A 20649-nucleotide genomic window follows, 5' to 3' on the forward strand; every position below is an offset into this window, starting at 1 on the left:
CGAATTGTAGCCGGTGAGCTTGTCAGGCGTATCCACTTGGATTGACTTTCCAGAATGACACCCGTTTGGAGATATGCGCCGTCAAACTCACCGTAAAAATGCACTGTTGTTCTACGTACTTCTGAATGAAAATGCTGTTTTATGCATTGAAGCGCAAAAGTAACTGGAACGCCCATGTATTTCGTCCCACACTTTGGGAAATAATATCTCGAAACTGGCGTCATCCTGCAAATTCACTTCAAGTGGATGCGTCTTGCAAACTCACCGGCTACAATTCGTAAATCGCTATATGTGTCGTAACGCAATTGACTAAGAAGTTGAATGGTCAATTTTTGTTAATTAGTAGAATATGAGTTTCGATTTCTCGTACTACTAATGTCTGCCTCTTCGATTAACCCAGCTCAACGATAAGATGTATGCTGCCTGCGTCAGGCGATTTAAAAAATGCCGTAATGCCTAATTTTGAACACCGGGTATATATATTGCACCACTTTGTGTAGTTTTTGAGCGGCATCAGGCACAAGTCCGCTGCTCATGTGCGCTCTCCTGCTTCCACTACAGGCATGATCGCTGCGCGCCCAAACTTTAGCGTAACTGCTGTACACTTGTGTGCAGACTACACAGTGGTGCATGCAGTGGTGCCAGCGAAAGCGACCGTAGGCACGAAGGCCTTTTGTCAGGCTATGCAGAATTTAGCCTCTGCTCCCGTGCCTGTAAGAAGGCCGGTCAAATAAACTTCAAACTTCGAGTTACAAACGATGACGCGCTTCCTACGGTCTCACTATAAGTGCACCGTTGAGATACGGCGCTTGGGCAACGCCAGAAGCTTTGAGACGCCTCATAGCTGTAAGTGCGCTGTTTAAGCTGCACAGCAGGAGCAGCTTTGTCGCGGAAATATATCGCCCCCGCGCATTTTTAGAACGCCGTTTGAGGAGCTTTTGAGCAACGCAACGCAAGACCTTGCTACCGCTTTCAATACTACGCCCTACCTAAAAACAGCACAATCCGTTTGGCAGTGCTAGGATCTGTCACTTGATGGCAATGCGACTTGGCTATTTATGACGCCATAAGGATAGCGAAATTAATTTCTCAAACTTCCAACGGATAGCAAAAGAGGTTGTCTAGTTTTGACGTTTTCACGAAGTGAAATCTTATGGGAGCCTGTGTCTTCTTTTTTCCCCCTAAATAGCCAAATTGCCCCTAGAGTAACGACAAAGAAGTGAAAGATGTCAATCATTTTATCAATAAAGATTAGAAGTAATGTTGTGCTCAGTTCAATCTGCATACATTGATTATGTATGCCCCAGCGTAGGATGGTCAACAAGTTCTGCAGTGGTGGCTCAGTTAGTGCGGTGTGCTGCTGCTGAGTGCACACATAGCCATTAATGATACAATTTTAGATTCAATTCAATTGAAGTTTCTATTTCTAGGATAAGAAGAAGGTAGCAGTCACATAAAAGCTAATTTACGGAGTAGCCTGACGGAGGTGGCGGTTCCTTCTTCGGCAATAATGAACAGCTTTTACATTAGATATGCTTTCCGAAAGGCATCTCATCAACATCGAAAAGGAGAAATCTGTAACCTTACAGGCGCACAGATATCAGTTTCAATAAATTTATATGCTTGTACTTGCATTAGAAAATAGTGGCCTCGGACATACATTAGCACGTGCCTCACACATCACTCAAAGTAAAAAAGAAATATATACAACCAGTCTAATATTGCGTCAGACAAAAGCTAAAGGCAGAAAGCTGGAACCATGAAAGGTATTGTGAAACATTACAAAACAATGCAAGAACAACTGATGAAGGGCCAGCTGGACTGATAATGAGAAAAGAACACACACACATAAATAAACGAGTATATATATATATATATATATATATATATATACTGTCACGTAGTAATGACGGTGAAGAACACAGTAGCGAAACTATGGATGAGGCAACTAAGTTTTTTGTTCGGCGAACCGGAGCCCACAAAAACAGGCTACGCTTAAAGCGCAACGATAGCGGCGAACACAGTCGGCCATAGCCGAAAATCTGGCCTGCGGGTCAAACGCCTCGGCTTGTATAAATCGATCGTTGAAGACTCAAGCCTCCAGTATTTCCGCTGGTGCCCACGTGGTTTCCAGAAACTGCTACACAATTCATGTCGCGCATGCAATCTGACTATACAGGGTGTTCTTATACTTAACTTGGGCCTAACATTTAAAATATCCACACGTTATGTAGCTGGACCGAGCCAAGGTAATGTGGCCGTCGCTTGGAGTTACTCAGATAATTTTTTTCATTCCGCCGAATTACATAATTATTCCTAATTATTTATTCACCTTCTCAATTTCTATAACTAGATAAAGGTGCCCGTGAGAAAATTCTAGAGCAACGTTAAAAACTCCCTATATGGCTTTCTGTTGCTCCATCATAATCATCATTAGCCTATATTTATGTCCACTGCAGGACCTCTCTCTGCGATCTCCAATTACCCCTGTCTTGTGCTAGCTGATTCCAATTCGCGCCTGCAACTTTACTAGCGTCATCACCCCACTTAGTTTTCTGCCCTCCGCGACTACGCTTCCCTTCTCTTGGTATCCATTCTGTAACTCTAATGGTCCAATGGCTATCCATCCTACGCATTCGCCCGCCCAGCTTCACTTTTACCTCTTAATGTCAACTAAAATGTCGGCTATCACCATTTGCTCTCTGATCCACACCGCTGTCTTTCTGTCTCCTAACGTTAGGCCTAACATTTTTCGTTACATCGCTCTTTGTGCGGTTCTTAACTTGTTCTCGAGCTTCTTTGCTGACCTACAAGTTTCTGCCCCTCATATTAGCACCAGTAGAATGCAATGATTATACACTTTGCTTTTCAACGACAGTGGTAAGCTCCCACTCAGGATTTGGCAATGCCTGCCGTATGCACTCCTACGAAATTTGAGTCTTCTGTAAATTTCTTTCTCATGATCAGGGCCCCTGTGAGTAATTAACCTAGATAAACGTACTCCTTTACAGACTCTAGAGGCTGACTGGCTATCCTGAATTCTTGTTCCCTTGCCAGCTATTAAACATTATCTTTGTCTTCTGCATGTTAATCTTCAACCCCGCTCTTACATTCTCTCGGTTAAGGTCCTCAAACATTTGTTGTAATTCGTCCCCATTGTTGCTGAGTAGGACAATGTCATCTGTAAACCGAAGGTTGCTGAGATATTCGCCGTTGATCCTCACTCCTAAGCCCTTCAGTCTCAGAGCTTGAATAGTTCTTCTAAGCATGCAGTAAATAATTAATTATGGGGTTTTACGTGCCAAAACCACGATAGGATTATGAGGCACGCCGTAGTGGGGGACTCCGAAAACTTGGACCACCAGGTGTTCTTTAACGTGCACCTAAATTTAAGTACACGGGTGTTTTCGCATTTCGCCCCCATCGAAATGTGGCCGCTGGGGTCGGGATTCGATCCCGCGACGTCGTGCTCAGCAGCCAAACACCATAGCCACTGAGCAACCATGGCGGGTGTGCAGTAAATAGCACTGGAGAGATTGTGTCTGTTGCTCAATACGTGCTACAAAAAAATTGTTTTTCAGAGTGCTCCCAGAAGACTGCGAATACACACAAAATTTCCGCACGACTGGCCGCTGGAGGCATTTTCTGTGCACTCGCGGACATTTTCACGCACGGAAAAACACTTTTATGCAGCCCGTATTCCGCAACAGAAACCTGTATCGGGAGTTTCTCATGTTGGTGTACAATTTGTCCGGGTCACCAGTAAATGTGGAACAACCAAGCACAGTTAGGACTACTGAGGAATTGTTTGTACTTCCCTTCACTTGACCTGCTCCATCGATTCACCTACTCCGCGATTCCCAGGTTTTCGTCGAGGAAAACCCATTGCACGTCTCTGACATTAACTGTAAATGCACGGTCGGGCGCCGTGTCTCTGCTGACGCTGTTACCCGTGCGCGTCGGTTTACCAGTTTAATTGATTACCCATAAGCACAAGGCTGTGGCGGTACGCTCGAGTAGAAACCCATTGGGCGATGTTTTCGTGTGTCTCCATAGTATATGGGGTGCGTTAAAGTCCCCCACTATTGCCGCCTTATCCTTGGTGCCCGTTAAATCTTTTGTTGCCGAGAGAATTTGTGGTAGATCGCCCCCTTTGCTTTTGGGGGGACAGTACAAGTGTGTGATTATTGTGTGTGCCTTACTTCGTTTCTTTGGCATGATACTGATAACTATGGAATGAATATCTCCCTCAATTTGTGGAAGTGTTCATAATTGAGCGTTTATGAACTTGCTCACGAGCCTGGCGACCTTCGAATTTTGGGGTCGCTAAGGGTGTAGTATCCCTGCATTTTGGCCGGCTTGGCTCCAACCACCTGCAGACATATCACGTCCGGAGGATTTCGAAGTTTTTAATAAACTGTCGGAGCGCTGCCGCTTTCCTAGAGACGGAGCAACAGTTCCATTGCCAGATCTCCAATTGTTTCGAATTTGTTATTCGTTGTGGTTTCTTAGTGTGATTAGCCATGTTGCCCACTCTTGTTTTATGCCCATGGCATTTCAGTGTCCGAGCCGTCGTATTCTGTTATGCAGCGGCTTATTTTAGCTTTCTGCCGAACCCGCTCCAATCGAAATTGCGCGTTTTTTGGTCGGAACTGCCTTCGTGACTGCCTTAAGTTGTTCTGTCACCAATACCTTATGTTTTTAAAAATCAGTCGTGCTTAGCTGCCGAAATTGCACGAGTTTTTGATTGACTACCATCATCATTTCGTGCATGAATATTCTTAGGTTTTCCGTGGTCATTGTTGTGGATTTGCGCTGCTGTTGTCGGCGCGCTATTTGAGATTGAGGTTGTCAGAGACGGCGCGGAGACCGAGGTTATATCTGTCACCGCGTTCGTTTCGGCTATTTCTTTAGTCTGACTCGGCGTTTCCAGCTGTTGTATTTTGTTATTTAGTCGCGCCTCTAACTTTGACATTTGCTTCTCTAGTGATTTTCGTTTGCGTTCTCCTAAGAGCTGTTCTCTAAGTCGTGCGTTTTCCTTTTCCATTTTCTGAATGCGGTTATCATTTTCGCCAGTGTTCTGTTTTGGAGCAGTGTGAGAAGCAACCCTCGCCCAGCTCACCTGCTGTTTTTTAGACAGTGGCAAATTCGACCGCTGCGAAGCCCAAGAGCTGGAGGGGTCCGTCGAGGGGGTATTGCTCTTCGCTGTGCTTCCTTGTGGCGGTCTGGATCTCGATCGGCGTCAATAGAAGTCCTCCTCCTCCGTCGACTCGAACCAGCGCCCCGGTGCCTTTTTGGTCCTCTGTTCCGACCGCTCCCGCAATCGAGACTGGCGAGTCTTCTTCCCGCGCTTGGCGGCAATCAGTTTGTTCGGGCACCGACGGGTCTCGTGCCCCGCCGCCCTGAACACGGCGCACTTCACATCACATTCGTGTCCTTGTGGGGGTGGATTTTAGAGTCTGCAGCCCCGGCATCCGAGCTGTGTCCCTCTTGCATGCACTCCAGGCACATGTGGACTGTCGGCCTGTACTCCGTACACCGCATCTCTACTCCCATGTAGTACACGCTTTTGGGGCGCGTGCCTCCCGAGAAGGTGATGAGAGCGGTGTTTGAACTTCCAAGCATTCGGGCACTTTCGATGGTCACTCGTTGGGTCCTGACTCGCTGGTGTTGCTGGAGATCTGCTGATTCGGTGTGGGCTGGCAATTCGCGCACCACCCATTTGTAGATATCATCTGGATCTGCTGCGTACACGTTGAAGGGGTGTTGTTTGCCTCGCAGCTCCATGCATGTTATTCGACGAATGACGTCCGCCACCTCCAGTGAGGGTGTGGATAACGATGATTATATTCGTCCCTTCTCGGATTCGCCGTATGAAGTCCTCTCCGGTAATTTTTCGTTGGTTCGGTCCACTTCCTGGGATTATCGTCCCGGTAGAGCGAATAATCGCTTTTGGTATTTCTGTTTTCAGGTATTACTTGAGCATTAGTCCTTTGTGGGGCTTCAGTATTATTTAGATGTCATTCTTCGGTAATGGTGGTAGAGTTTTCCCCCTCGCCGGGCGCATGTTGCGACGACCGATGCCCGTCTCCTTTCGCGCCGTCAGCTGTTGGCCCTCCGTTAATGTTATTCTTGTTGTTGGAAGCCTTTTCCCTGACATTGTGCATGCTTCGCAGCCTCTCGCTGTCGCCACGATAGAACTAGGTGCCAGCCGTCCGTCGCCTGGTTGTGGGCCGTGATCCCCTGGCTTTTGCTAGTCCCCGCTTCGGAAATCCGTCTTGTGTCCCCGTGTTCCTCCACGTTGTTATTCGGATGAGGGGGGTTATTTGGAGATCCATATCTTCTGATGAAGCCATCTCCTACGCTCAGTAGGGGCCATCCGGGTATTAACAATAGGGAGTAGGTTGCTCACGCGCTAAGCCTATCGAGGCCTAACGGGGCTTCCGCCGCTTCGAATTTTCTAAGTCGTGTGGGATGAAGAAATATTCACTCACGGACTTGAACTTGAACTTGGTCTTGAAACGCAGCTTTTGTCGAGTGGAATTCGATTGGATACTCGAGGCAGGTGCACTTGACGAGCTTTCGGCTAAACAGTTGATAATCGGCGGAGCCCATATGAAAGAGCGTGTTCTGCCGGAACTTCGTCTTCTTCCAACATTAGCGTAAGTTCTAAATCATGCAAGCGCGTCTTACGCTGAGCGGGAACATTAACTTGTTGGTGGGTGAAATGAAGCCCCCGAGAAAACGACAAAGACTTATGCGTACAAATATATGTATCGCATAAACATTTAGTATAATTTGAATCGATATCGAAACCATAGCTACTTGGCGCTTACATTCTCACTTTCCATTTCATACAGCTGAACCACATTAAAATAGCTTACCATATATAGCAGCTACCAGCGCAATGGGTTTCTTGATGGCCATTTGGTTGGTGCGCTTAGTTGCCTCCTAAGAAGACAGGAACGTTTGATGAAGGAAAGCGGTCTCTATATAAGCCATGGCAGAGTCGAAAAAGAATGCAGCCGGTCAAAGCAGCACGCATGAAGTGATTCCGTGCGTCAGCAAGGATAATACTATCAAGTGTATAGTTTTCTTCGTGTTCTTACTGTACACTTATTGTCTACGCAGTTCATAGACTGATATTCTTCACGGAGCCATGATCTCTTTGAAATCATTATTATACCGCTCCTGAAGATACCGTTGTTGACATTATATTAGAAAGCGTCCACCAATCTTTCGATTATTTTTTGTTTGTTTGCTGTCTGAGGAGTATGATGAACACTACAATACAAGGAGCACTTCTCTTATGAATCTATTGAAATGATGATAAATGCGTCTATCAAGTTCCACAAATTCAAAACACAATCTTGTCTGTGACTTCGTTGGGAAGTATATATCTTGGAAGAGCGAATGGAATACCAAATAATTTCATTTTCTAAACAAAATGAAATAACGCAGTTTACATGGTGTCTGTTTAGAAAAAGAATCGCTTTGTAACCTTATTTGATACTTGTGATACCGCTAGAAAATGGGTGTCCGGTTTACTGAAAGGCTCGCGAAAAAAAAAAAACAACGAAAAGCTGACCCCATATGGCTTCTACGACATGGATAGTATTGAAACAAAATAGGTTCGCGCCATCCAATACACATTTTGTACGCCTTGAAGGATCTGGGTTAAATACTACAGCGCCACTGATTTTTTAAGGAATCAATACTTGGAGTGATTCGCTCTATCAATAATTGTTTTGCGTACATTAAAACACTAAACTTCTCGTCCTAAGGGGTTGCTTATTTTTCAGACTGCAGATGGCAACGCTTGTTGTTATCAAATATAGCATGGTTTGGTAGTATAGACTGTTTTCAGAGTCGCTGCATGGACTCTGCCAACATTTGCCAATTGGCCGCCTCGCCACTGAGCATTTTCTAAATTTCCCTTCTTTGTTGCGGACGACGCACTGAGTTAAAGGCAGAAAACCGCTATTTGTCTACTATTAGGTAGAAAACCGCTATTCGATAGTAATGCAACGCTTCCAACCGAAAGCGCTGGTGATAAATGACACAAGCCATTATTTTAGCCTAGTGGCGGTGAGCGAGTACTTTCGGTCGGTGCGTGCGCGCCTCCGATCGGCGATATCCATTTGCACTTCCGACTTCTGCTGTTTTCTTTTGCCTTGCAGCAGATAGTTCTTACCTCCTCAGTACTCCTTTGCGTTGGTATGGTGGTTATATGCGTGATCAGTCTGTGGACTGTGGATAATGTTGCTTTATTGGTTTTCTGTTGCTTTGATTGCCTTTCACAAACTCCATATTTTTCAACATGCTAGAGGTTGATAGTTCCCCGATGTGCGTAATCAGCGAGGCTATTTTGAGCTATATATAGGTACACGCAAGTCTGTCCAGTTAACAACTAAATAATAAATTAGCTTATCGGTAACAGAACTAGTCATTGGCATGAAAAAAGGTAGACGTAATTAAATACCTCCACCCAACGTGCCTTGGTGTTTCGTGCTTCGGCAATACTGCAGTCGGTAAAAGATATTTTCTATACTGTACGTTCTCAGAACAAGAACTTCAGTGAAACAACACACTTTTATTTTTATATCAATGAAATTCCAGGGTTCAACGTGATAAAACCGATATCTCATTATGACGCACGAACTAGTGGGCGATTTTAGAATAACTTGGACCACATGGAGCTTCTTATCGGGCACCAAAATTTAAGTAAACGAGGGCTTTTGCATTTCTCTTCTAATTACTGCAACTGCAACGAAGAAACGAAATGCCTGCAGGCGAGACATATGTTCTTGGTTAATTATCAGGGCAGCATCCACTGCGATTATGCGTACGTACGAAGTGATCTCCTCTTGTCAAAAAAATCGCAGTATCAGATTCGAATGCGAACAAAAACTGATCTAGCTTTCACTCAGTACATGCTCCTTGTTGCTGTGATTAAGACATTCGGCTGCGCCCAGAAGCCCAGATATCATGTCGTGTGGTATCGGGGTCAAACGCACCTTTTACATTTGCCCCGACAACTGTCGGCTGTAAATGGTCTCTAGCGTACCAGTAGTATGCATCTAGTATACTTACAGCAGCTTCAAATGATAAATTCTGGCATCCAATGCTTATGTAATAGCAAAGGCTGTGCGATTTGCATTCCAAATGTGCATAAGTGGACCGCTGAGTTCATCAAGGCAAATTATCGGGTGATGGCAAAACGAAACGTAGAATCAACCTTCGCCCGACGAATTAATTGGCAATCTTAAGCAACAAAATGAGAGGCCACAGCTCCAAGATTAGAGCGCACACCTCATTATTGGTGGAGTATCGCTGCAACAACACGTGAATAATGTGCATGGCGGTGCGGCATCTAGAAATGGACATAACGGCGAATAGCTAAGCTTCAAGATGACGTCATAATGACACAAAACTTGCCTGGTTATCATAACAGTTAATTAAAGTATAACAGCAGTTGGCATGTAGCTACACAGACAACAAAGGCCGCACAGCAATTTATTTAGAATATACAAACTTTAATACCCGCTGTTGTTGTTTAGTGGCTTTCGCGTTGCTCTGCTAAGCACGAGGTGGCCGGATCAAATCCCGGCCGCGGCGGCCGCATCTCGATGGAGGCGAAATGCAAGAACACCCGTACATTAGGTGCACGTTAAAGAACTCCAGGTGGTCAAAATTATTCTGGGGGCCCCCCACTACGGAGTGCCTCATAATGAGATCGTGGTTTTGGCACGTAAAGCCCTACAATCTCGTTTCTTATTTTATAGTTTTTTTATAAAAAAATTTTATGAGCGTAACCAACATGGCGTTCTCGCAGAAGAGTTCGCAAAACAGGTGAACATTATTATCCGCTAATAGCGTGAGTTTTGGAAAAATAATTACAAAGACATTAATGAATAACTTTTCACTAGAGCCTTGACGGAAGTTACTAACATTATCACGTAGTAGTGATGGTAAAGAACAAGCAGTAGAACTGTGTAAGACTAAACTAACTTTTAATGGGCGAATCTTTTCCCACAAAGCAAGTTACACTCAATGCACAGCGACAGCGGTGAATACCGTCATTGTTCGTCGACATTTAATCTGCCGGTCCAGCGCGTCGGCTTTTGTATCGAAGGTTCCAGAGTAATCGCTGGTTCCCGCGTGTCTTGGAGAACGTACTACACAATTCGCGCCGGGCATACAGTCAGATGACGCAAGCTTCGGTGACAACTGACAACGGATAGAGTGATCGATGACATTCCAGTAAGTTCCATTCATGCAGGCGCGCCTTGCGCTGATTGTTAACCTTAAATTGTTAGCGGGTGGAATGCAGTCCCCGACAGAATGATAAGTGCTCGTGCCAATGCCCCCCCCCCCCCCCCCCCTCCTAAAGATCATCGTCCCGATGCCGCAAATCCGAGCGAAAGAAGCTTGAGCACATGCAGTGAAGAAAAAACAACAAAGAAAGAAAGGATTTTTCAGAGTTAGCTCTGGTAGAAAGGTTTAAGGCGCACAACATATTTATTTTAAATCGTGAGCGATGCCGCTGTGATTCCGAACTACCGTCTGGTGCCAATAGTGTGCCAATAGTGTGTAGTCTAGTGTGCCAATACGTCACGTGATCCTGTAAGCTCCGAAACAGTGTCGTGAGTAGAATCATGGAAATAATATTACACGAAAAAAACGTTATCATCATCCGTTAGATATTTAACTTACATAACAAAGCAGCTTTTTCCTCTACTGCCTTCCTAGCTTACTTCAAAGTTTCGGTTACGAGTGCCTCATTACCCAATCGATAAGGTGTAGTAATGAAGTAGGTACGCTTACTGATAATGCCCTATTAAATTTGGTGCCTCCGTCTGCGCAGGTTTCGCGAGTGCGCATATCACCGATCATTACCCTATATTTTTTTACTTCCATTCGATTTCTCGTGTTCGCAGCATGTCTACTTTCACCAAACTTCTTTTGAGAAGCAATGGTTTCATTAATACAACCACAACTATCGGTTGATCCTCGGTAACTGAGATTACTGACCCACTGAAGGTATTTTTGAAATTCGTTGCTTTGCAAAGAATTTGTATGGATTGACGTGTTATTGAAGGCGATGTGTGCGCGGGAAAATATTGATATAAAAAAAGCGAGCTTATGATGTTCAGCTGCTTTGCAGGTAGAAAAAATTCTGCACTGCTCTCAATACTGTATTGAAGGAATACAAACGCCAGTATTATGAAGAGAGGATTAGTGAATATATATATCAGATAATAGTAAAAAATGAAAAATTGGGAATGACTTTTCAAATAGAACAGTAAAGGTTGATCATATATCTTTTATCAGCCATGAAGATAAGGTTTATAGCCACCCGAAAGAAATCGCTGCTGCCTTCAGTATTTTCTTCTTCAATCAGTCCGTAAATGCACCGCACGATTGGAAAACTTCGTTTACTCGTCGTCCTCATTCATTTTTCATGCTGCCAAGAACACCTAAAGAGGTACTTTCTGTCATACGAACTTTGAAAACCACAGGCGCGGGGCTTGGTGGCATGCAGCCTTAACACATAAAAATGATTGCTCACTTAGTATCAGATGATATTTCTGTTTCTATGTAACAATGTATTCTAATCAGGTATTTTCTCTAATCAGGTACAGAGAGGAAATATTACGCCATCTTGAAAAAAGTGACCGTTCTTTATTTACTAACTATCACCTCATTTGCATTTTGTCTTTCTTCAGTAATGTAAGAAAAAATTAGTGGTGATACGTTTAAAACAATACCCATAAAATGTAATGTTATTTCTTCTTATCAGTTGGTATTCCGGTAGGGGTATTTAACTGACCAAGCCCTAATCTCTTTGACCGATGTTTTGAGGAAAATTGATGATGCGGACAATTTTGCCGGCACAGCGTTTCTTGAAATAAGAAATCGAAGAACCCGGAACCACTGTCATGACGCGCGACGCGCTGCCTGGAACGATAGCGGCAGCTGCCATGCCGAGATAATGGCGCGAGCGGGGAAGCCGGAGGGCAGTGCGCGTGCGTAATAGTGACACCGTGCTGTCACATCTTGATTTTGCCAGTCGAGAGGGAAGGGGAACAGTTATCATCTATGCCTATGCCTCCACCCAGGTGTCTGATTAAACGCCGCACGCAACAGCCGCGTCACATCAGGGAGGAGCTTTGCGCCGATCCTCACTCTCTTGCGTGCGTAATCATGCGAACGACAAATAAAATTTGGAGTCTGATAGCACAGGCATAACAGAAGAATTCTTGCAAGTGAAACTGTGTAGAAACACGACTGCCTCTAACTTTTGAATACAAACATACACACTTCGTGCAGTCAATAAAAAGTTAATTATTCAATTTTAATTGATTCGGCTGCTGACAGCGATAATTATCATCTCACTTTGTGTCCCCCTGGCCACATAGCTTATTTGCACAGATGGTCTTGGCGTGCTTCCCTGTGCCCAATTTTAAGAACACCATAAAGCTTAATTTTGAACACGAGGTATAATGCTACGCATATCTTCGACAGTTGTCTTACAGGGAGATTCTGCTTACTTTTTATTGTAGGGTGGATACAGAGGTTAAGCTAAAGTGGCCTACATTGAATAATGTAAGAGCCTACGTTGGCTATCGTGCATCCTTGTTTCAAATATTAGCACGGCCTGTGTGGGCGGCCACATAAATACTTTCAAAGGCCGGTCTATAAGTTGGATTAAAAAGCCTGTTTGAAAATACCGACTTCTAGGATTTGTAGTTTATTGCACTATCTAATGCGAAAGAAGCATAAGTGAGTTGTTTTAAAGACCCGTTCATAACCTTGTTCTACTCTGGTGCGCCGCTCATTCGCAGAAACAGAGGGCATCTTTTCTGGGCGTGTGGCGGTCTCGAGGGATGTTTCAATGCTTCTGTGAAACCTGCCTTACGTTGTGGTTAATGGGAATGCAAGGATTTCTTATCTTTCTTCAGCTGCCTGAAATAGTTTCTCCATCATAACTTGCTCCATACGGTGCAAAAAGGACTTGCATTTAACCCAAACTTTTCAAACAAAAGGGTCCGATTCAACAAAAAATTCGCGCTGGCATCAGTTTAACGTATTACCTGCGTATATCATAAGGTACAGGTTTCATTCCCGCTTAAAGCACCTATGCATTCTTAAAGCTCAGTATCTGATTTGGAATAAGAATAATCCGGTGTATAATACGTTTTCAAATAACCAAAGTTTCCAGTTGGCGATGTCATAGACCCGAACATATATTAAATGGCAGCATGCTGCAAAATATAATTGACCGCACGTCCGGCGAAAATGCAAATAATTGTGAAGGTCATTAAACTATACCATTGACGTCACGCGAGACGTGAAAGGGCATTGACATGATGGAGGTTTTTTTTACTGGTGAGCACGCGCTTAACATATTTACAGCATGCGTCATATAAAGCCAAAGGCTTTTGGAAATGGCATGGGGTAGGAAATCTGCCATTATTGCGAAAATTCGCTTAGCTCCTAGAAGATTTGAATAGTAGCAACGAAAGTGACTGAATATTTCAGATACATATACTCATACACTAGGTCCAAGGTACTACTACACATGTGGATTGCAAATAAAATAGAAAATTATAGCGAAGCCTTTGAGGGGTGTGCGAATATTCGAAACATTCGAATAACCAATCGAATATTGTCCTATTGAGGGTAGTGTATTCCACTATTTATACATGCGACACCTGTGTGTTCTCCTTGGATTAAATTTAATTACGCTTCATTCGCGCGTGCTTTATAATATAGTGGAACCATCAGCCGCGACAAATTTAACTAGAGAAAAGCGTTTTCTTTTTTTTAGGGAGGGGGTGGGGGTGGGGTGGACACTGCCATTGGTGCTGACGACACGCATTTCAGATTGGGTCGTGAAGGTATGCATAGAGATCAATTTACCAACCAGGCTGGATTTCTAAAGTTTATATGAAAATGTATGACGGCATTTGCTCCGAAGAGCACTGAGGGGGCGAACAAGCTGCCGAATTATTGTTCCTAGAGCACCCCTTGAGCATTCGGTGAAGTGCTAGCTTGTGCAGTGTAATGCAGTATGCAAAAATTGCTTGATATTAATGATGACAAGGCTGTACGTCTCTCACAAACTATTCAAAAAGATTACATTCATTCCTGGTGCTATTTAATCCCTATTCGACTAGATTCGCTCCTGGCACTAGTCTTTTAATGCGTTCGCATTCTTAGGGCAGCTCACGCACTTTCCGGGGTCTGTCTACCTATGTATTTATGTTTCTATCTATGTATCTATCTATGTATCTGTCTATGTATACATGTATGTTCGCCTTTATTTTGCCGCCTGCCTGAGTCCCTGGGTAGCCCGACAGCGGTGGAATGCGTAGCACATCGAGCAGCTGTGCTGAGATAGAAGGGTTAGAGATCAACCATCGGACTATTTTTGGTCACTGACTATGTGGAAATGTGTACATACGTGCGGTTCTTCAACGAACCTCTTTCATGACGACATTGGTCTCTATAGAAACGTGCCTGGATAGGTACTGCTGTTCGGAGAAACGCTTTGACGCCTACTTGAAGCATTGGGCATCTGTCATTCAGTCTGTGTTGGTCTTCAAAGAACCTCTTTGATGCCAACTTGGATTGGAACGAATTGGTGCCACTGGGAATGTGCTGCTCTACAATGACCAACGACATCCCCTAATTTATCCCATGCTGAGCGGAATCGAACAGTGATCAGAAGGGGTCCTCAAGGACAGCAACCATATGCGTTAGTCGGCTGCGTCACAATTGCACCCGGTATGTGCTTATTATGAATACACAGGGTATGTGCCACGCTTCAATGAACCTTTCACGAACTTGGATTGCTGTGTATGTGCCACGTAGTGCGTGGCAAGCGAAGGAACAATTATCAGCGCTCGCAGTCACCGGCTTCACACCACCCTTCTCTTCTTGGGGGTGGTGCTACTGGATGGCACAGCGTGTCCAGGAAGAAGTGCGAGTAGCCCGGTCGCTGTGTGACGCGTTTATCAGGCGCCGCGCATTTCGGAGGCCACGCGCAGGCTTTAGGGCAGTGACGGTAGATGGCGCCGAGTGTTCTTGGGGAAGCGCGATAGACGAGTCCCGCTGCAGTAGAGGCGTCATACATGCCTAGTTTCGACGGTGGAAATACAATGTGCCCCTATATTGATTCAATGCGAACGCATTACCGAAAGCAGTCATACTGAGATTGGTTCTGCCGCAATCACTTTTGTATTTAATTTGGTCTCAAGAACTAGCAATCGGACACCTCTGCAATTTAGGATAAAGATACCACCCAGCGCGGGAAGATGACAATGTGCCACTGGGCTCTGGGCGCGACGTGGTTTCCAGCTTGGTTTTTGTTAGCCGACTCTTCTAAATACTCAGGCAGCGGTGCTCACTCCGCAGCAGTGACCAACTAGGTCTTACCACCATTCCACGCTGTGAAAGGTCACCATGAACGGCTGCAATTCATCGGAGACGCTCGAGTCAGTCGGCATGCTTCTTGACAAATAGAAATTGCACTTGCTGTAGAATAGAGTGCATGAAAGGGCAATCTTCTATGAACTTAAAGGACCCTAAAGTCAAATAAAAAGTCAAGCTAAAGTTACAGAGCAAAGCTCTAGAACGTCTAAGGCGTCAATACAATCGCGAACAGAGCTTTAATAATCGATAAATTGTGGTAAATGCAGGACACGATAAGAGACTCCCCAGGCCCATTCGGGTACTTACCCGATGACGAAGGCACTCCTAAAAATTTTTTTTCACTAGTACTCAACCACTCGGATTAAAAACCTAATTTCGTTGGACTCTAAGACGGGAGAAAACGCTACTTGTCTACTTCAATTAGATTCTTAGAAAAAATAACCTTTTGGCGTTACCCTTGATAACGACATGGTTGGTGTAAAGGTTTCGTTTTCGATCGACTCTGCGCCGCGCGCTTTCGAGTTTGGGAAGTTCCGATATCGCGTAGTGCTGCGCTAGTGTTATTGGCTCGCTAAACTCGCACTTGAAATTGCAAGCAGCAGTAACTACCATGTCCATGTGATGTCGCGGGATGTCCGAACGGTCCGCAGGACCGCAAGTCCTTTTGCATTATGGACTGCTGGCCTGCAGCTGACCGATTAGCGGAAGAAGCTGGCTGAGCTGGCTGCGAGAACTAGCCGCACAAAAGAAAAATGGCACCTGCGCCTTGCACACCACCACACAGCAACACGAAGGAGCCTTTCCTGGGGCCAAAGGCAAGAGGTCAAAGCGCATCTCTTGCCATCTCGTAACGGCGCGCGAAAGTACGGTGCTCACCGAAATAAGATGACGCGCGTGCGCAGCACAAGAGCACCGAATAGATCGCTTCTCCGTTCGAATTATTTCCTTCACAATTTTGGGTTGCCAAATTGGGGGTGCGGCCCATACATGGATGCTGCGTTTACTCGACATTATAGGGTAGTTGCAAAACAATGACTTCTCGTGCAGACGGCTGTGGTAAATGGCGTCCGCACTCCGGTTCCCGCGGGCGTGCAAGTTCGCAGTAGTTTTCAAGGAATACAAAACGTTTAGCGAAGAGGCACTTCATTGCAACCGCTCCCCGTTTCTAAATACTGTCAGAGTTCCAAAAGTACCATGTACTTGCATTTGACTGAAAGTATGATGCGCTACTCGTCGAAAAATGCATCGACAATGTGCTACGAGTTTTTTTTATTTAAAGAAAATTGGGCGAAATGCAAAACCGCAGGTGTGTTCTCATTTATAGGCAAGGTTGAGCGCTTTCGGAGTTTATTTTGGGACCAATAGGAAGGTGTTTTTCGCAGTTAATATTTTTTCCGCAGAAAGCGAACCTTATTGGAGCTTTACATCTCGGTGCAATAAGATTCCAAAAATTTTGGTCTAGCGAGCCACAATCGCCATTTAATACTTTCTCATTTTTCAAAAAATATCCTACGCTGTAAAACGAAAACAAAATTATAACCCCAAGGACGTTATTTAGTTACCATTCACAATATTAGAAAGGCTTATTGCCATCACAACTTCGTCTAATATTAACATGCATATTCACCAATATTTGAATCGGTCATAACGACATGCTTTCCTATTTACGCTCACACTACACCGAGCGCACAAATTACCATGTGCATGCTAAGACGTGTGAGACTTTGTTATAATTGTAGTGTTAATGAATCAGTTTCTGGAATTCAAGTTTTATTTCTCTTTTAGTACCTTGCGACTGCGCTAACAAGCACTGGGGAAGAAGCCAGCATCAACAACTGCAGTTTGAGTTCCTGCAAAAATGGAACGCGCATCCCAATGGTAAATTCGCTGAGTGCTGGTAACGGATGCAAGAGGAAGCATGACGTATTCGCTGCAGGTGCTGACAACATCATGAGTGAAGAAAACAAGCACTTCCATTTGGCGTTCAGGCTTAATAAGGACATCTAGAAGCAGCTTAGCACAAGCTGTGGTTTTGTAAAAGGAAATCAATTTTTAATTCGGTGAAAAACGTAATACCGTTAGTATTACTTTGTAAGCTATCGCATGTACTAGTTACCTGCAAGCCCAGTGGTGTAAATTAATGCTTAAGTGCCTTTCGAGACATTTATCTTTCAGACATGTTTCTGAACACACACTGAGTTAGGAATAACTTTCATGACAAATTGGCGAATCTAAGAAAAAAAATATTTTGCAGACTTTTGATAAGTTGCAGACTTACAACTACATTTTCAAACTTCGTCATAGCGCACCCCCCCCCCCCCCCCCTCATCCCCCCTCGCAGACTGTTAATATTTTGTAGCACTCGTGCCCTTCTCTGCACAGCCGTGCAAGCGGCAGCTCTTATGCAGATTTCAGTGGCGGTGAACGCCGTGTCGACTCGCAAGTAACCCGCGCAAGTCCACAAATGGAGCTTCTGAAAAGCCTACGAAAAATAGTTATCGAAAATTTCCTGCCTGAAGCCTATTCAAAGACCTGAACCCGGCCCTCCCCCCTCCAATCCCACAAATTTGAACTTCTGAAGACAACTATTCTTGTACAATTTTTCACTTGAAACCCTTTCAAAAACGTGACCTCTGGTAAACCCCGTCCCCCTCCCCCCACCCCCCAAGGATATGCTGGCAGTCCAGCCGTGTAAAAACTGAATGTAAACTGAACTTTACCCCTCCTCGACTTCTGCAGCTTTCAACTAGGCTCAGAATCCTGAGTCTCTCTTGGATTTGCGACTGGCTCCTATGGAAGTTAAGAAACTTACTTCTGTACCCATAATACGCCGACAATATTAGGTTCCCACAACTTTTTTACGATGCTTACTTTTTAACTGCAAAGCTAAATGTCAGTGCGCTGAGTCGTCCGCAAAGGAAGCACCTTTTCACTGCCCTGTTTAGAATGAAAATAATAAATTCAAAAGAAGGTTGAAATTTCTCCGAGTTCCAGAAACGAGTAAACTCAAAATTTATACAGAGTGTTGCTTCAAAGAGACTGGTTATTTAAGATTAAAGATTTAAGAGCACCGATTCGTGACATAAATGGCGCTGCAGGAGTTTTCGACTGTGAGAACTGCAAAAGGAAGGAGGAAGTCTTTGCGAGAGGTGAAGGCTTCGGAGGGCGCAAACAGGGCGGTGGAAGAGGGAGCATAGTCGCAAGAAAGTGGCACAAGAACACAAGACAAAGGAGGTATATCAGTGTCCGCGGCGACGACCACTCGAGAAGGCGGCTTGTCAGATGCGGCGTCACACGTCGGCGACAACTCAAGTTCGGCACGCGCACAGTCAACAACGGCATGGTTAGCAGCAAGAAAGTCCCAACCCAAAATAACGTCGTGTGAACACGGTGAAAAAACGACGAATTCGACTACATACAAAACGTCCTGAATGACAAGGCGAGCTGTGCATGCCAATGAAGGGTGAATGTGGTGCGCGGTTGCTGTACGCAGGGAGACGTCGGAAAGCGGAATCGTAATTTTTTGAGCTTGCGGCACAGTTCTCCACTAAGAATAGACACAGCGGCTCCAGTATCGACAAGTGCTTGCACAGAAACACCTTCGATATTCACGGTGATTTCGTTCGCAGGTAGAAATCGAGGCCTTGAAGTTGTCGACACGAGCGCAGTTCTTGCCTCCGGAACTGCGAGGGCTAGTTTTCCGCTTGGACTGGTGGGGGGCGACGAACCATTGGGGAAAGTGAACGGCGACGTGGTGAGGGCAACCGACGTGGGCCGTAGTCACGTCGATTCGGTGAGCAGCTGTTCATCGTTGAGTGGGAGGTGATCGGGTGTGGTGGCTCAGAAGGAAAGTAGCCTTGATTTACTTCGCCCGCACTAGTACGGATGTCACGACGACGACAGAAACGTGCGACATGCATGGCCAGGTAGACAACAGAAATAGCAAATAGGCCTGTTGTCCTGGGTGCGCCAAGGATTAGTGGACGGCGGTGCGGGACGGCGAAAAGGAGGCGGGTTCGGGTGGACAGGCGCACGCGCAGCGTAGAAGGTATTTGCTGGTCGAACAGGATCCGTGCGGAGTGGCATTGCTGGTGACTGGCGGCGTGCGACCTCAGCATAGGTGAGTGGAGCGGAAACAGGCGGATGCTGGTAGGTGGTTGGGAGAGCCTCAGAAATTTGCTCCTCTATGGCCTGTCGTAGCGTCGGAGCAAGCGCCTGCGCAGAGCCCGGGACGCAGGGAACAAGCGACAATTGTCGCGCCACTTCTTCTCGGACAAACTGCTGTATCTGCCGCATGAGCATTGTGGTGTCAGCAGAAACGGAGCCTACAGTTAACGCTGACATGTTTGCTGTGTCAGAGCTCGGGAGGCGTGTAGCAATGCGCTGTTTCCGCAACTCGTCGTAGCTCTGACAGTACTGAACCACGTCCGTGAGAGTTTGGGGATTTTTGGCTATGAGCATGTGGAATGCGTCGTCCTCGATCCCCTTCATGATGTGTCTTAATTTATCGGCTTCGGACATCGCAGGGTTGATGCGACGGCAGAGGTCCACAATATCCTCGATGTAGGACGTGAAGTTCTCGCCGGATTGTTGGGCGCGACCGCGTAAGCGCTGTTCTGTGCGGAGCTTGCGAACAGCGGGTCGGCCGAAGACTTCCGCGAAGCTCGCTTTAAAGGCGGACCAGTTGGCAATATCAGCTTCGTGGTTGTGGAACCACAGCTGTGCTACGCCCGCCAGGTAGAAGTTGACGTAGCTGAGCTTGTCGCCGTCATTCCATTTATTGTGGGCGCTTACCCGCTCATATGAAGTGAGCCAGTCCTCGACGTCGTGCTCGTCGGTGCCGTTGAAAATGACAGGGTCGCGCTGTCGTGGTACGCCGGAGCAGGCGACCACCGGTGGTGCGGGAGCACCCTGCTGTGGCGCGTCGTCAGGCATTGCCGAGGCGGGGGGTAGAGTCCGGGTACGGAGTTCCAGGATGAAGAGGGAACCAGCACGCTCCACCAATTGATAAGACGCGTTAGAGGTTAGATGCGCTTGGCGTTTTTATGAAGGCCAGAAACAGGCAACGGCCAAGCGGAGCGAGAGCGAGCACCAACAACAAGAAACGTCTTCTTCTTCGTCCTCTGCTGGCGCCGGTATTTGCCACTACAGTCTTTATCTTAATGCGGTCTACATCGATCAAAAAATGCACTTTTCAAAACCATAAAG

At 45.6% G+C, this 20649-nt stretch overlaps 1 protein-coding gene across 3 annotated transcripts in view; it reads right to left on the reverse strand.

Moving 5' to 3' along the window:
- The window catches only part of LOC125943829 (evasin P672-like), a 305979-nt gene that overhangs the window by 63674 nt on the left and 221656 nt on the right, over window positions 1–20649 (reverse strand). Inside the window, exon 1 of one of the 3 annotated variants that reach the window (XM_049663358.1) lies at window positions 6885–7024. The exons of the other annotated variants lie outside the window; for them this stretch is intronic. Coding sequence (XP_049519315.1) covers window positions 6885–6927 — 43 coding nt within the window. The 5' untranslated portion in view covers window positions 6928–7024. Of the gene's footprint in view, window positions 1–6884; window positions 7025–20649 lie in introns of those variants that run through there. 3 annotated transcript variants of the gene reach the window in all.

The sequence above is a fragment of the Dermacentor silvarum genome, chromosome 3 (genome assembly GCF_013339745.2).
Source record: "Dermacentor silvarum isolate Dsil-2018 chromosome 3, BIME_Dsil_1.4, whole genome shotgun sequence".
Lineage (NCBI taxonomy): Eukaryota > Metazoa > Arthropoda > Arachnida > Ixodida > Ixodidae > Dermacentor > Dermacentor silvarum.